This window comes from Acyrthosiphon pisum, chromosome A1, assembly GCF_005508785.2.
Source record: "Acyrthosiphon pisum isolate AL4f chromosome A1, pea_aphid_22Mar2018_4r6ur, whole genome shotgun sequence".
Taxonomy (NCBI): Eukaryota; Metazoa; Arthropoda; class Insecta; order Hemiptera; family Aphididae; genus Acyrthosiphon; species Acyrthosiphon pisum.
The window spans coordinates 73992239-74009757 of NC_042494.1; the positions used below are offsets into that span (position 1 = coordinate 73992239).

Genomic DNA, 17519 nt, shown 5'->3' on the forward strand with positions numbered 1-17519 from the left:
AACAAATAATAAAAATAACCACATAGAGTGTATGTTGCTACGTGTCAACGATACACTACTGTGTGATTGATATTGTGCACTTAAGAGGCCGTAACTTCGGAATTACTTATAGCACAGCATACAAACTTAGATAATAGCCGATTCTCAGACATATATATTGATACAAATAATAATATTAATCAACAAACATGCCAGATTAACCAATATCAACCAATAAATAATACACTATTATTATTTTTTTGTATATATATAACCAATAGCAACCATTTATAAACAAATATTTCTATCGTAAATTATCAAAATCCCTGTTTGAGCACTTCTATTATTTTTTTCTGGATAATCCTTATCACTTAGGGGTATGAAAAATAGATGTTAGGCGATTCTCATATCTACTGAATATGCATAAAAAATTTCATAAAAATCGGTCAAGCCGTTTCGGAGGAGTATCGAGACTAACACTGTGACACGAGAATTTTATATATAAGACACCTATTTCACCTCAGGCCTAACCTCCCAATATAATATACATCTTCCATATTATCATATACACCTAATCTGACTTAACCTAACCATACTTAACCTTTACCTCATCGCAGTGTGTCACCGTTATGCATTTGGTTTCAGGCACGCCACCAGTGACGCGAGTGACGCGGCCACCGCGAAGTCGTTCGGCGGGCGGAAAGGATACGCCTAGCCCGCAACAGTCGCCGTTCCGCCGGAATCGTTCCACTACCCAATCGTCGAGACACCAGCAGCCAGCACCAGCGCCGGCGTTCGGACGGTCACAGACGCCGACGCCGAGCCGCCGGTCACCCGCACCGTACGCGGACGGCAGCCACCACCAACCGCCGTTTTCGACGTCGTCGACGCCGGCCACGCCGCTGTTGGGCCGGAACAACACGTGGAACGCGGCCGGTGGCCGGCACTGGTCGTCCAAACAGCGGCCGCAACTGTCGGCCGACACGTTCTGCCAACAGGTGGCCGACATCATCAACCGGTACGCAGTGATGGCGCCCAGTCCTCGGAAAGACTCGAAACCCGATTCGCCGATCGTCACCAGGATACCGGCGCCCGTCCAAAGGACTTGATCGTTTATCGTTGTCGTCCTCGTCGATCGTAACGACGAGTCCGCCGCGGTTGAATCGTCACCGCGAAGGGGCATGGTGGAGGGGAAAACCTCTTGTTTAAAAAAAAAAATAATAAATACTCCGTACGCGTTTTGGTTTTTCGCCCCGCTTGAGACAAGTCCGTGGTGGTCAGCAAATATATTAACAAAATTGTATTATTATCGAATTTGTATGATAATATTATTGTTGTGACGCGATTTAGACATCTGCTGCTGCACCACACCGGACACGCGATAATAATAATAGGTCTTTTTATTCGGAACGACGACGACGATGACGATAATGACGTGACGACGAATATGATATTATTATGTTTATGTATATAAAAAAAACGTTTAATTGTTATTGCGATTGCGCTATCGTTTTATGTGTTGTTTTTTCTGCGATCGGATTATATTATTATTTAGGTAATAATATAATTATTATCGTCGTGCGCATATTATATTTATTATTTATTGTACATCGTTATAATATGATTATTTAGGTGCGTAAATTAAAAATATTATTTTGTTGTTATGTGTTTGTCGACGATGGCAGACGGGGAAGACAATATATTATGCTTTTCTCGCGCGAACGAATGGTGCTAAAAACCGACCTTAATTAGTGTTACGATTATAATAATATTTAATATTATCGTCATGTGGGTACCCCTACCTACGATAATATTGCAATATTATCAAGGGCTGACGCAGTGGCAAACTCGTGATTTCTTATTTTCAGAGGGGTCGTAACCGTGAAAACACTGCTTCTTACTCCCATATAGCGAAATCATTAAATAATCTTTAAAAAAAATATATTCAGGGGTGTGTTGTACACGACCCCTTGCCCTCCCTTACACTTTCGCGTGCGTCACTGGGTTAGCGTGTGTGTATTAGTTATCATTATTATTATATTATTATTAAATATTATATTATTATTATTATCATTACCACCATTGTAAATTATATATATAGCGTATCTTGTGTATAGGTATGCTTATATAATATTTATGTATATTATTAACGCCGACTGTACGATTTTTGTTAGAACACGATCTTCATATAGAATCTATCTATATTATAGATATGTATGTAATATATTTAAATATTATGAATGTATAATAAAATAGTATATACATATAGATATGGGGTAAATTTACAATGACTAATTAATATATTATGTTTTATATTATAATAATATAGGTCTGTAATTGTTTGTAATATCTATATAAGTGTAGGTAAATATAATACGGATGTGTGCGCTATTGTTGATAATAGTCGTTTCAAATTGTGAACTCGTGTACCTATATGCAATGAAATATTATATAGTATTATCCTGCCGTATCGACACACATCATATAATGTATTATTACATAATATTATATCATATAGACAATTTATTACATACATATTATATATAAACAATGCATTATATTCTAAATTAGCTAAATATACTAACAAAATTGTTAAGGAATTTTTTCGTTTATTTTTTATTTTATTATCATTATATATTTTTCTTATCATATAATTATATCATATTATGTACGGTATACGATCGTTTTTCCGCGTCCCAATATTGTTTACAGGACGCACAAGACTCGCACGGAAGACACCTAAAAACACGATTTTATGATTTCTGGTAACGTTAATAGCTGGTCGACGGTAACGCGGTATATACCTAAATGTGTATATCATAAGTACGTGTTCGATTATTACCCACTCGTTCCTTGGCACGGCTAAAATATTATTATAATACAGTTTGTTAGGCGGTAGACGATTGCTATTTTTTTTTGTTTGCTGTCGCGTTCCTGGCCGACGCCGCCGCCGTGTTATAACCAGTTTTATGTATAGGTACACAATCGGGTATTATAGGTATATAACATTATGTACCTGCAATCATAGTGCGTGGCTCGGGTGAGCGTGTTTTTTTTACCATTATAATGTTATATTATGCATATAGCTCGGCGTGTGTGTTTTTTCAATCACGAAAATACGTTAAAACCGATTTTCGCGTGTACGTGTATATACATTAAGTATTTAGATACGTATAATATCATATTATGGTATTATTATAATAGGTAGGTACATCATCATATTAATATGTTATTATGTACACACATTTTGTAACGCGTACGACCGCGGCGGCAATCGACAGGACCCCCGACTATGAAACAGTAATAATAATAATAATATATTGTAATCTCGAGTATTATAATTTATGAACGACACGACCGACGACGAAGACTAGCCAAAATCATATTATTGTGTTCGTATACAACTATACGCGTATTCGTGCAACGATCGCGCAATACAATCGCACGACAATAATAATAATAATAATTATAGTAATATTATTATATGTACACACACCGAACGACGACGCGTTGGTCCGTCCGCTGCAGCAGCAGTCGCTAGAGGAGAGGGCAATAATTGAACGAAAAGTACGACTATATACGACGACTAAAATATATAATATAATAATATACTCTGTTTGGTCGTACGTCATAATAAGTGAGGTACTAACGCCGTGTTCTATATTCTACGGGGTGATCCGTCGGAAACGTTCTCATTCGTTATTTCGGAAAACACTGACTTTTTTTTTTTTTTAACATTTCTCTTATAGTGTTATTTTGTGAAGTACATTTTTTTACTATTATTTATATGTTTTTAATATTTCATATATTGATATATTTCGAAGCAGAATAGTATTTGGAGTATTTCGATCTATATAAATATGAAATTTTGGACAGGTGGACATAATATAATGGTTATAACTTATAAGTCACAAGTCATGAACTATTCATCTAAAATTCGATTTTTTTATGCATCGGAGTATTCAAAAAAATATCGTTCTTTGACAAAGATAATTAAAATTAAGTTTGGTCATAAAAAAAAAAATGATAACGATAGTAAAAATCTGAAAAATATATATATTTAACGACTTATAACTATGTAAAAAAAATATGTCGATAAACGTTTGTAGGTTAGGTATAATGTACATATATAATATAGTTTTTGAAATAACAAGTGGCTCACGTTAAATGGATCACCCGGTATATTATGACGTTTACGACAAGCCTGACCTAACGAATATTAATGGACGTTTTTCGTGCTCCTCCCGCCGAGGCGAGAAACAATCCGGGAATATAGTAATATTATAACTACACAATTATTCCGTTTTTTGTTTTTAAACGAAACGAGATTTATGTACTTGCGTTAATTAACGTGACGATCACACTTAAAGTTATAGTTGTGCCGTCGCTGTCCGAACACTCACGCGGGTGGGTGGTGGGTGGTCGTTCACACGTCGATTATATTACGTATAATATATTATATGAGATCGCGCAAGGTTTTTCGTTTAATTTTATTCTCTGCTTAAAATATAATAAATGACGATTCTAGGGTTTTTTTTTTTACTCTCGCTGTATCCAAAAGTCGTCGTCTCTTCAAGACGTTTTAATTAAGTCCATCGATCATCACATATTATATAATACAAAGATTGTCGTCGCTTGTAGTGAGTCGCCTGTAAATTATAATAATATTATCGTAGGACGACGTTGCGGGTCGAGCGTTCTTCTGACGTTTGACGGACACTACGATATATTATGCATTTATACATACATAGCCACATAGGTAATATTTTACAACGATTATAATGCCATCGAATTCACCTACCGCGCTCATGTCTAGCCAAACAATTGAAAAATAAATATTTATTGAATTTTTTTTGTTAATCACGACGGTCGTGCCGAAGAATCTTCAGTGATACCTCAACTCTCAAGCAACATCTATTATAAAGATTGATAGAAGTCAGTTCTCGGCTGAGCATACTATATATTATATACATTATATAGCAAAAGAATTCGAATTACCGCGTTTTTTAAATTCTTTAGTACGAACAGAGCATATATTATGATTTAATAAATGTCCAACGTTTGTAGTCGTTTTAAAGAGATTTTACATTCCCGAAATATTGAAAATGTTTGTCTTTTGATGTGTAATAATAGAATTCGGCTATATTTTAGCCGAAAATATTAATGCTGACAGTATTTTAGCTGGTATTAGTAATATTACGACACATTACACACGGTTGACTGTATATTATTGTAAAACTGCATAATATTATTATGTTTTATTATGCTATATTTATACTTCTTGCGCTTTGGGTTGACAATATTTGTACGCCCCCCCACAAAAAAAAAATTAATTCGTTTTTAATTGTTTAGTTATAAATCTATAATTCTTTATTTATGAAAATGTTGTTAAAAACATAGATAATAATGATAATATTTTAATTATTGTCAAAATGTATGGGTCCACAGGAAACAATATAATATAATATACCTAATAATATATTATATACCTGCCAGGCAGTGTTGTGCACAGATAACTGAAAAAAAAATATCTAGATAAAAGGAGGTTATCTTATCATTAAAAATAGAAAATTATACAGTTTTTAGGTTTTCTAAGACTTTATAAATTAAATCATAATGTATACATAAATTTATAATTTTTTAGTTAATATAATTTATTATTTTATATAAAAATACAATATAGATTAAATTAATACATGTTGATAAAAAAAGAAACGTTTCACGCATATTAATATATTGAAGATTTTAAATTATCTGGAAACTTAATTTTATTGTTTAATGAAATAATGACTTTTTTGACTAAAGTTGATTTATTGCAAAAAAATATAATAATCAATGCAGATGATTATATCTAAAAAAAAATGTACTATTTATTTTGTTTGATTTTTAACATACTAACATTCAAAATTCTTGTGCAGTTCGGACGATGCCTTGTGAACTAATTGTGGCATATGGCGCGTTGTTTTAAATTTCAAATAAGTATTAAAAGTTATAGAAAAACGGAAAAAATCAAGTGAAATTAATAAAAATATTTTATAATAATCTGCAGATAATCAGATGACATTTTATTTATCAAGATAAGATAAAAAGATAAAAATTGTTATCTCGATCCACTCTGTTATGTTTCTATGTGTATCATTGTAATATATCCGATATAGTTAGTCGTGTATAATATGGTTTGGTTTATACAAAAATCGAACCCACGACGGTTTTTCAATTCAAAACGATTGCCCACTATATTAGCATTTCGTTGGTTTTAACTTTTATTTTAAATATTTCCATAATTTTTTATGATATCCATAATAGAATATTAGACAGCATTATTATTTTAACGAGTTAAACACATGCGATCGACACGCGTGCTCACGCGAATACGTATTATTATATATTATTATGTAATATGTATGCTATACTATTATTTATGCGAATGCGAGCAAAAATTCTATACTGTCGCCATTCGTCGTACGATCGATAAAAGTAGGTATATTTTACCTCACTACTGTTGTTTAAGTGGACGCCGTGTGCTGACTTACGAATGAAAACATTTACGAATATTATCAATTCACGTGATATCCGTATTATTCATAATACCTATTCCTATAATATTATAGCGCGTATTCGCATATTATGCACATTCGATACAACTGTTATAATATCGTAGATAATGTGGTGTTGTCTGTGCAATGACTCAGTGTGTTGTATTATTTTGATGACCAATACCACGGTGGCCTATATAAGGCTATAAATTATGATAATGATAATGTATAGAAATATTATATAATATATTTTATTATATATATATATAAATATATAATAATTACCGCCGCAGACTTGTACTGAAGTGATTGTATCGACGATTTGGTCCCGAACAACTCGAACATAATACAACATCATAATTCATAATATAATAATAATGTCATTCTAAATACATTATACACATTACGCAATATTATTATTTGATATTACTGTATAATAATAATAACCATAGTACGCTGTGCGACGCCTCGTAAACGATGTATAGTCATTATCCGCGACGGACGACGAGACCTTGTTGTCCCATATCCGGACACACGTGTGTTTTTATTTAGCAGCCGATATGGTCACAGATTCGTTGTATACGCATACGATAATAATAATATTTCCGTTTAATAGCTGTTATTATTGTAACGCGTTCAAAGTCACTATATAATATTGTGTGTATATTATTATAATACGACGACAACGACGTCTGCTACACTTGCAGCATGGGCAACAGGAGGACACGTCGAGACGAGACGAAAACGGCCGAGCCGGTCGAATAAAGAATATAACGCGAAACTATTTAAACGTATATATTATGTAAATCTCCATTCGTTTGTATACATCAGCATACGCCTGTGTAGTTATTAACACGTTTAAATACTTAAACGGCTCTCTTTCTCTTTCCCGATCTTCTCGTCTCTGTAATTTTATGTTCGCTCCCTAGCTCTGCGGCGGCCACCAACTCAACCGTCTCGAGACGAACTCGTCGAAAACGCTCCGCGTGCACATTACAAGGGGGCGAGTTCTATTATTGTACAACTGCATCAGTGTGTATATATTTACGGTCGTGTGAGAATACCAAAGATTGCAGTGCGTGGTATTTTTTTCCCGTTGTCCATTCGTAGGAGGTTATATCGGATATTGTATTAATATTGTTGTATACTGCACGAACGGTGGAAAAACATTCTATTATAGAGGCTGAAAATATGAGATAGAAAATTTTCACGCGGAAAATCGATTGTATTTAAAATGTGGTTTCAGTTTCATTTCATCGCCGAAGCCTATGTAGGCATAGAAAGTATTCATATATAGCTCATCACAAATCATATTATATATTGTTATAATCTGTATCTTCCGCCATACATTTATAAACTAGTAGTAAAGTTTTTACTATTTTTAAACTGTGTTTCTATGTATATGTAGACTTGTAGTATTGTAGTGCTATATAGATTATGTATAATATTACCTATATAGTTGTGGCCATTTGACGTAGGTATAATACCTAAGCGTCACAAGTATGTCATAACTCGCTTGCATGGAAAGGAGTTTAAATCATAATATCGTTCGTCGAGAATTACAATATTATTATTTATACATATACGTATCCAAAGTATCGTTTTAATATGACTCTATTTATGGAGAAAAAAGAATCTGGTTTCGTTGACCATGATTATACAGACGTAGTATTCAGTAGGTATTGTTCAACCTTCATATTATATTATTTCCAAACAGGAACTACCTATGTAATATACGTGCGTATACCTATGTAGTATAAGCTTAAAGACATAATAAATTAGTAAAATATTGTTTCGACATTTCGATGATTTTTTTTCGATTTCATTTACATATCATTATTACACTATACATAATTGTTGACGCCATCAACCGATACATCAAGTGTTATAACTTATAATAATATATATATATATATAGGAGGAGTTCAACAGTCGAGAGTTGTTGTAACGTCATAATTTATGCCGTTCAGTCAAAAACTATTTGAAAAAAAAAATGATTATAAATTATAATACGATATATTATCATATTATATTTACAGATGTTTACTATATAGGTATAATGTGTGTAATTGTCTACAGGGTGATTAACCTAACCCGCATTTTTCTAAAATAATGCAGTTATTAAAAATCTGATTTAAATATAGTTACCCAACAACCATATTTTCAAGTTCTTGAGACTTATGTACTGCTTATATGTCCTATGAAGATACAAACTTCTATTTTTCAAATCAGAACTTCCATTTACTAGGTACTGTAAATTATTTAGCGGAATATTTTTTTGAATCTATAGACAACGTATCAAAATCAGAATTCGAACGACTAGTTTTTTGAGTTATTTAATTTAATGTCATATAATAGGTGATAACTAATAGGTCTATAAAATATAGGATAATAGGTTCACCATAATGGGTTTGGACTTTGGAAGATACGGGGGCTATGGCGAGTTCAACATTTTAGTAATTAAAATTTATAATATATCAACATTTATAATTTACTTGCTGTCCGACCTTCCCCCGGAAGAAATTATTTTTTTATAATTTAATTTAAAAACATGACTATTTTTTGGCTATACAAATAATATAATATAATTACATATTGTAGTTATTGTTATTGCTAATTTCTGAAAATTGTAAGTGAAAACAAAGAAATAAATAATTATTATTAATAATAAAAATAACAATAATAAATAAACAAACAAACCGGTTTCCTTCGTCACCAAAATCAAGTTAGATTCTTATATAGATAAAAACGGTCCAAGTATAAATAATAAACACTATAATAACACTATATAGATACAATATTTGGTACATCTATTTTATATTACTGTTAACCATTTTTAACAACTATAAACATTTTAATAACGGAAAAACGACTCGTTCGAATTTCGAACTGAAGGTAAGTAAAAATTAAAAAATATACCCCCTAAATAATTTACAGCGAAAAAGAGGGGTACCTACTTATTTTAAAAGTAGAAGTTTGTATTGCATCCCAGAATACTCCTTAAGTAGTACAAAAATCGCAAGGATTTGAAATTACTGACTTAAAGAATATTTAAAAATTGCAAAAATCAGAATAAATTTGAATAAATGAAAAATAGGGGTGAGCTTGCTTGGTGAATTTCTAAATTACTCTGAATATTATATAGAAATGTATTTCAGTATAATATACCATGATAATTGTTGTTTTATAAAACATAAAATTTAGAGAAGTAAAATAGTTTCGATAAACGTGCAATGGGCACGCAATCAACGCAAAAGATTGTAGTGTTGTAGGGTGGATTTCCGTGGAGTGGACCTTCCCCTCCACGGCTCCATGGAAGAATGGCGTAAAAACCTTATGTGTTAGGGCATTAAAGTATTGCGTAATAGCAACATTTACCTGCGGAACGAATGGCGTTCACGAGTGTTTTGGACGGTAAGCCATTTCACTGCCTACGTTAATATTGTCGTGGTAGGTACCTACCTATATTAAATTTAATAAAATACAAACTGATAAATGGTACAAACTGGGCACTAAAGTGGTGGTGAAAAACAATAAGGAACCGAAATCCACTTTATACGTGCTGCACGTGCAGCCTCTCCCCATGAGAACGCCCCTGAACCGAATTTCTCAAAATATATATCATTATGTTTTCCGTGAAATATATATACCTGTGAATTGCGCGGGTCTTACGCAATGAAAAAAAATGTTGCACAAATTTTTGCACTCGAAACAACCTACGTGCACTGCAAGAATACATATTTTAATTCATAAGCATGATATTATTATTTTATTTTCAGATTGTGACCATTTTCGTTAGTATAGACATCACGAACGATGTGATATAAATAGATTCACGTAAATAAGGTCAGAGAGTTATAATAACATTTTTCCGAATTAACGACTCAAATTACAACGAATATGTATATCAAGGTTTTTTTATTATAGTTATTATACCTATCCATACCGAATCATAGGCGTCGCGTTATATAATGCGTACATTATTATATTTTATTTCGCCTAAAAAAAAAAAAACTCTAAAATACACTTGGCCGATAAACATTTGAAAGAGGCCAACGAGTAAAATGGCATATCATTACGGCAGGTCGAGTGACGCAGAAATTAAAATTTAATCAACATGGTATCCACAGATATATAAAAATACTATAGAATATAGATATGCCGACTTCGGTATTATTATTGTCGCTAATAAAATGGCCGCCATCGTTATATTTTAAGAGGCGAATATTTATGTTGTATTATATTGATAAGTTACGATGTTACATAATATTATGTGGTATTATATGTTTATATTTAATCGCTATTTATACAAAATAGTATCTCGTCACCTACCGTACCAGTTTAATTTGTAAACAGTTACCGCTTTTAGGTAACGATTGGCGGCCATTTTGGTGGAGACATTATTTTATACGTATGGATTCTATGTCTCTATAAACTATAGTAGTCGGCTATCTAGTATTTTTATACATCTGTGATGATGGCATAAATCTTAGTATTTCAACGAATCCATACAATAAAATATATAATATATGGGTATAAACGCGCGGGGTATACTTATATATCAGATAATATTATATTATAATATACACGTGGGATCGAGTGATTGGAAATTCGTGTTACAAAAACGGCGTAAATTGCATAATAATAATAATAATACATAAGATTCCTCCGCAAGTGAATTATTAATTTATCATTACTGCGGTTCGTAAACTAACTTTACTAACTATATTAATATAAATCCTACGAACTACAATTATGCAACTGATATAACTGTAGTTATAATAATAACTGGAGCGTCGTGTATTTACTCTTACCGGGGGAGGCAAGGGGCTACAACAAGTAGCCGCCATATGCGTACCTACTACTTACTAAAACTTAAACTACTATACTATTATTAATAATATTTACACTATGTCGCCGACGACGAGCGTGTGTGCTTATAATGCTTGGTGTGTAATACTGTGTATTATGACGTATATAGGTATCCGATATAATATATTGTGTATAGTGTGATACTCGACTACGCGCATTGTTATAACGTCCGGAAATAGAAGACACGAGAGAGCACTTTCCGACGGGAAATAACTTATTTACTTGTACACACGGGCGAGCCTGCAGACGTCAACTACGACTACAACCGCGCTGGGAGTGTCGGGTGAAAACAACTCAAACACTTAAGGATTTTCAGTAGTTTTCCGTTACTGTTGCCGTACAATATAAATAGTATAATATACCGTGACTGGGTTACCGTATTATCTCGTTTTTCCCGTGTCAGGTATGTATGTACTATGTACGGTGGTATGACAAAAAGCGTCGGCCCACTCTGTATAATTATATGCGCGTACAATGTACACCTAATGTTTTTATATTTATGTATACAGTTTGAGTAGTTTGACCACTTGGCGACGTTTTCGCACTCTTTTATTATATTGTATTATATTGTTTTCGAGACGCTGACGAGACGTCTCCAGCTCCGCCGCCGCCGATACGCCAGTCTTACTAACATAATATTATTTCGTGTAAAACAGTACACATATTACATATAATATACCCGGGGTTGTCTACCTGTATAGAATATTATAATAAAGTAAATGGGAAGTTTTCACTTTTCCGCTTTACAATCGATTTACGACCGTTGACTATATACAATGTTATTACTATTATTATTGTTACTATAATATATTATGTATCCATCGTGGTCTGTGGCCCGTCACCTGTACACACGTCACGCGGAGCAATCGATGCGGTGACCTCATTATTAATAAGTAATAACAATAATAATAATAATATTTCGCAGGAGCCACTCGAAAGTGGTCGATACACTGAATTCGTCATTCCGTGGACACGAAAGTACGTATTAAGGTAGATGCAAATTTTTGCGTAAGAAACTTCATATTGTACATTTGTACTTAGTATAGACATTAAACGGAGGAGTGGTCGTAAGTTTATTTACGATCGCGATGGACGGTGATCATAATATTATAGGTGTACAGAATATTATAATGGCCGGCATATTATATAATAATATATAGCATCCTGCAGCAGACATTGCTCCCTATTTTTTATTTTTTTTTAGCTGTTATTGGTTTTCGTTCGTATGATTTACGCGTTATATTCGTTTCCGTTATGTGTATGTATACGGTCCGACGCGCGAAGTGACGGTTTTACGAACCTCTGCTGCTATAATATGTGCACGTACTAAATTATAATATTATATCCACCATTATGCACGCGATCCTAGTTATTTGCTAATAGAACATATTTTCGTGTGAAAGTACTGTTAACGAAAAACGATTTTGATTTAGTATAAGCAACAGAAGGATACTGGCGTTATATTATGAAGTATGAACCATATTAAATTATACGATCACAACTCATATACATACCTAATATATTATATTATGATATACGATAGTCGATAACTGTTCTCTACTAATCAGTATTTTCAAGATTGAAAGAAGAAAAATCATCCATTAATTTACTTAATAATAAATAAGTTCATGCAGTTTGCAGTTCTTGTGGAGATAGTTTTCCTCTATAGTACCTACGCGACCTAATCAGATTGTATACTATATACAAAATTATATAGTGACACCGGGAAAACTATGGTTTTTTTTGTGTTTTTTTTTGGGGGAGGGGTATTTTTTAGGTGTGATGCGAACAGATATTGTACCCCCGTGGACTTTATAAATATTTAATTTACGTCCTATAAACTGTAAATAACACAGAAATATAATATGAATAATTCAGTTACTATAGTTATATAGGTATTACTGTATTAGATAGTAATAATATAGGTAGGTCATGATAAATTGTATTATTTGTTATGAATTCATATTCATTATTCATAAATCGATGATGGCGATATCTATAGTAAGACTGTTTAAACGTCAACAACTACCGAAATAGACCATAATAATATTATTATATACGCTGGTTTGTGAACAACATTACTGTTTATCATAGTATCATCATTATCTACTCGCCAGCTTGTGAAAAAGTTACTTATAGAATGGTCCAAAAAACTAATTATCACCGATTCTATAAACAGACTACATAGCAAACAAGGGGAAAAATCCCAGTCCCCAGAACCATAAAGGGAGCCCTTCGCATGGCTCACCTCATTAGTCATTAGTGACGTCACTATATAGAATAATGACTATACCTAGTAAAAAAATCGATGTAATAGCTATACATATTTACTACCCCTCGAAAGTATAGTACTAGTATAGTCTTACGAGTCTATATGAGGAGTATATGACGTGTATGATAATATCTGTATATTGACGTTTGTAAAGTTGGCCCCCCATGGTCCCACAGACTTCAATTAATTGCATAAAAATTGCAAAATGTTGATACCAGTTAGAAGTCTGTGAGACCATGTGAGGGGGGGGGGCAACTTCACGAACGTTGTATATTGTACTAACTTAAAATGCATTCATAGTAGAAAAACGAACGTATAGGCGTTGCAATCCTTCGGCTCTAAAAATCTTGAAGCTCACCTTTGAAGGGGGGAGGCAACTTCTTAAGTGTCTAATTTTTAGATTTGTTTTTGTCCCGAAATCTCATACAGCTGATGTTGGGGTGAAAGTGGCACAATGGACGCAGCTGCAATTGAACGGTTAAGAAACTTCTAGTTCTGTTATATTAAGCGTATAATATACGTACCTACTTCAGTCTTGAAATTATTATTGTTTCTCGAGACTCGAGTGCTGACATTTTTGTAAGGTTCTGAAATAATAAAATAAAATAAATTACGTTTGTATACAAATAAAAAAATAGTACACCTAACTATCGTGTATAATTTATATTATAATCGTATTCTATAAATTATAATATACATACTTGTGCGGTCATTAATTATTCACTGTTAAATACTAATTGAATATTATAATACATAAATACACAATCATAATAATATTATGAAATACCTACCTACCTACTTACCTGCCTACTGTAGTCTTTAATTAATACGGACAGTCGTCTAATGGATCATAACGGCTAATTAACAGTACTTATGTAAATAATTTAATAATGTTATAATAATAAACTATGTAGGTACTTTACGTTTTAACAATAATATCATAATTCCAAACACAATATTAGAAGAACCTGTTTTCGGTTGTCAAGTCTGAAGTCGTTAATTTGTTATTATTATAAATTATTGTATTGCGTACTTAACAAATAACCAGTTATTTATGCGATTTTATTATTTATTTTAGTCTAGGTATACAGAATGATAATTGTATCATTGTTACTTGTCTTAGCTACGAATTAAGATATACTATATACTTAAAGTATATCTTAATTCGTGGTTTTCGCAATAATATTTCCAAAGAGTTCTAGTTTAATTTTGTCATGGAATTTTAAACTTTCGATTACATTTTTCAATTAGAAAATTAAATTATAATTAATATTATTTATTAGAAAGTACCTATAGTCTAGATGAGTGAGGTAGAACAATTTCGAGAAATGTCTTTAGCTGTTATTTTATTCGAGTTATCTGAAATTTAAAGACCTAAAAGTAGTACTATAGTATAAAAAAAGCTTTAGATAAAATCTTTAGAGATTCAATAATGGCTAAAATTAAATGTATTATTAAAATGTTATTAGGAAAATGTTGCCCATTGATAAAATGAACACTCTGTATATTATAAATACCTCAATATTTTAAATACATGGTTGTGCAACTATTATGTTAAAATAAATTATAGATTGATTCGCGTTTTCAAATACATAATATCTTTATTCTTTATGCTGTAAACCGTTTAATATGACCTCGGAAAAATGGTCTTATTAACCGATATGCGTATTAAAGGATAATAACATTTTTTTTTGTGGGGAATTTTTTAAATTGGTCATTAAAACCTTATAATCGGTCATATAAAATCATATTAAGTGATTTCTACTGTATTTTTTTCCCCGTAATTCGACGTGACGTTGTTACTTGCTTTATCGTTTATACATTGTTAAATTCAATAACGAGTTTATATATTTTTATAACCGATGAACCTATAATGGTCAAAAAATGTAAATTTGTATAAATAATTATACATTTTTGAAAAAAAACGTTATAGCTAGGAAACAAATAGTTACGTGATCTTATAGAGTGCATGGCGAGGTTCTCTGAAAACTATATAATATAATAATAATAATAATATACACTTTTTAATGCAATAACAATGAGTACGATGATGAATATTAATATCACTTACAAAAGTACACAGCAGTAACACGCCCGCGTGTTGTTAATTGTTTAGGCAGTAGTGAGTTTTTACAATTAGATATTATAATATTATTACGATGAAAAAAATGAAAATTATGATGAAAGCAATTTCTCACGCGGGCTCACACATCTAATAATAATAATATAACCTATTTAATATATAATATATAGGTACGCTTAATATATTATAATAGTGTAAAATGTATCATGGAATAAGCTCGAATTGAATTCAACGGTTAAAATGTGTATAACAAGAGGATGTAATAATATCGGTGAGGTAAAAATAAAGTGAAAAAACTCGTTATAAAACCGTGGATGTTCAAACGCGCCGTTTGCTTCCGCACGATAACTTCCGCGCAGTGCAGATAGGGTCTGTCTGTATTTATATGCCTATATAAGTGACGTGTATGGTTTTCGACGAAAATCTCAAAGGGTGTGTGTAAAACATAATAATATCAACGCAATGCCATCGCATGGTAGATAATACTGCTTATAAGTTATAATATGTATGTATACTTACCTCCTTTTGTTAAAGAATATGTACAATATAAATAAATATAGCTAGTATATTACTGACTCGGAAATGCTTGCTATTGCTAGATTTTTGTGATTGTCAACTCCTTTTGGATGTAAAACGCTGTGGAAGGAATGTCTTTTTAAGTGTAAATTATATTATTTTTTAATTTATAGCCATCTGACCGGCGTTGTCTCTTAGATTCGCTTGTGATCATGCGAGCAGTATATTACTAGGTATAGAGTGCACCTGCGGTAGATCGTGGATCCCGATACGTGGTGCATATGTGTAGAATTTAGCTCTAAAGTGCCTAATACCTATCAAAAAATGCCAAAAATTGATCCACTGAAACAGTGGTTCCAAACGAATTGCGGAAATAAATCCCAAATAGCATTTACTGGTGATTGACTAAATATAAATAATTTATAAGATTTATTTTATAAATTATACATTGGAAATAATTAATTAATTAAATTTGTATTTTATGTTAAAAATTGTTATTTTATAAAAATTATCCTGTATGGTATCTATTACTATGACATATATTATTTACATTTTTTAAAATTTTTTTTTATTCATAGCACAGCATCAACTACTAGGTTATTAGTTTGCAAAAAAAAAAAAAAATACCAGTTAGTATTTATATTTTACATACTTACATATAAATGTATACATACATTATATATATATATAGTATTTTTAGAGTGTAAGACAAATTTTATGAAATAAAAATTTTTAAAATAATATACAATATTAATTTAATTTCTAATATATAATTTCTAAAATAATTCTTATAAATTATTTATATTTAGTCAATCCCCAATATCGTGCTACTGGGGATTGTTTTCCTAGTTAGGGGATTTTTTTGCTGGGATTTTTTTCCCCGGGGATTTTTTCCAATTACCGATTCGAGCTCGATAAATTCTGTACTTTACAATTTACAGAGGCTTATCGAATTAGTAATAATAATAATTATTATTATTTAAACCGGCAATAGAAACCATTTATAAACAAAAAATAAAATAATAATAATAATCTCAAAATCCTGTTAGAGAACCTCCCCGGGTTGGACATCTTATTTTCCTTTTTTTCGTGATAAAATGTAACCTATCTTCTTCCCCAAGGTCTAATCTATCTGTACCAAATTTAATCGCAATTGGATAAACGGTATAGGAATTCATAAAGGACATAAATAGGTACAAACATTTTTTTGTGTTTTATAGGTTTATACAATATGTATAGAAGGTAGCTAATTAAACCTGTA

At 31.8% G+C, this 17519-nt stretch overlaps 1 protein-coding gene across 1 annotated transcript in view; it reads left to right on the top strand.

Annotated features, from left to right (window-relative positions):
• Positions 1–2579, top strand: part of LOC100162040 (GAS2-like protein pickled eggs) — a 28669-nt gene extending 26090 nt beyond the window's left edge. Inside the window, exon 9 of the mRNA XM_001942993.5 lies at positions 625–2579. Coding sequence (XP_001943028.2) covers positions 625–1088 — 464 coding nt within the window. The 3' untranslated portion in view covers positions 1089–2579. The remainder of the gene's footprint in view (positions 1–624) is intronic.
• Positions 2580–17519: the final 14940 nt, after the last annotated feature.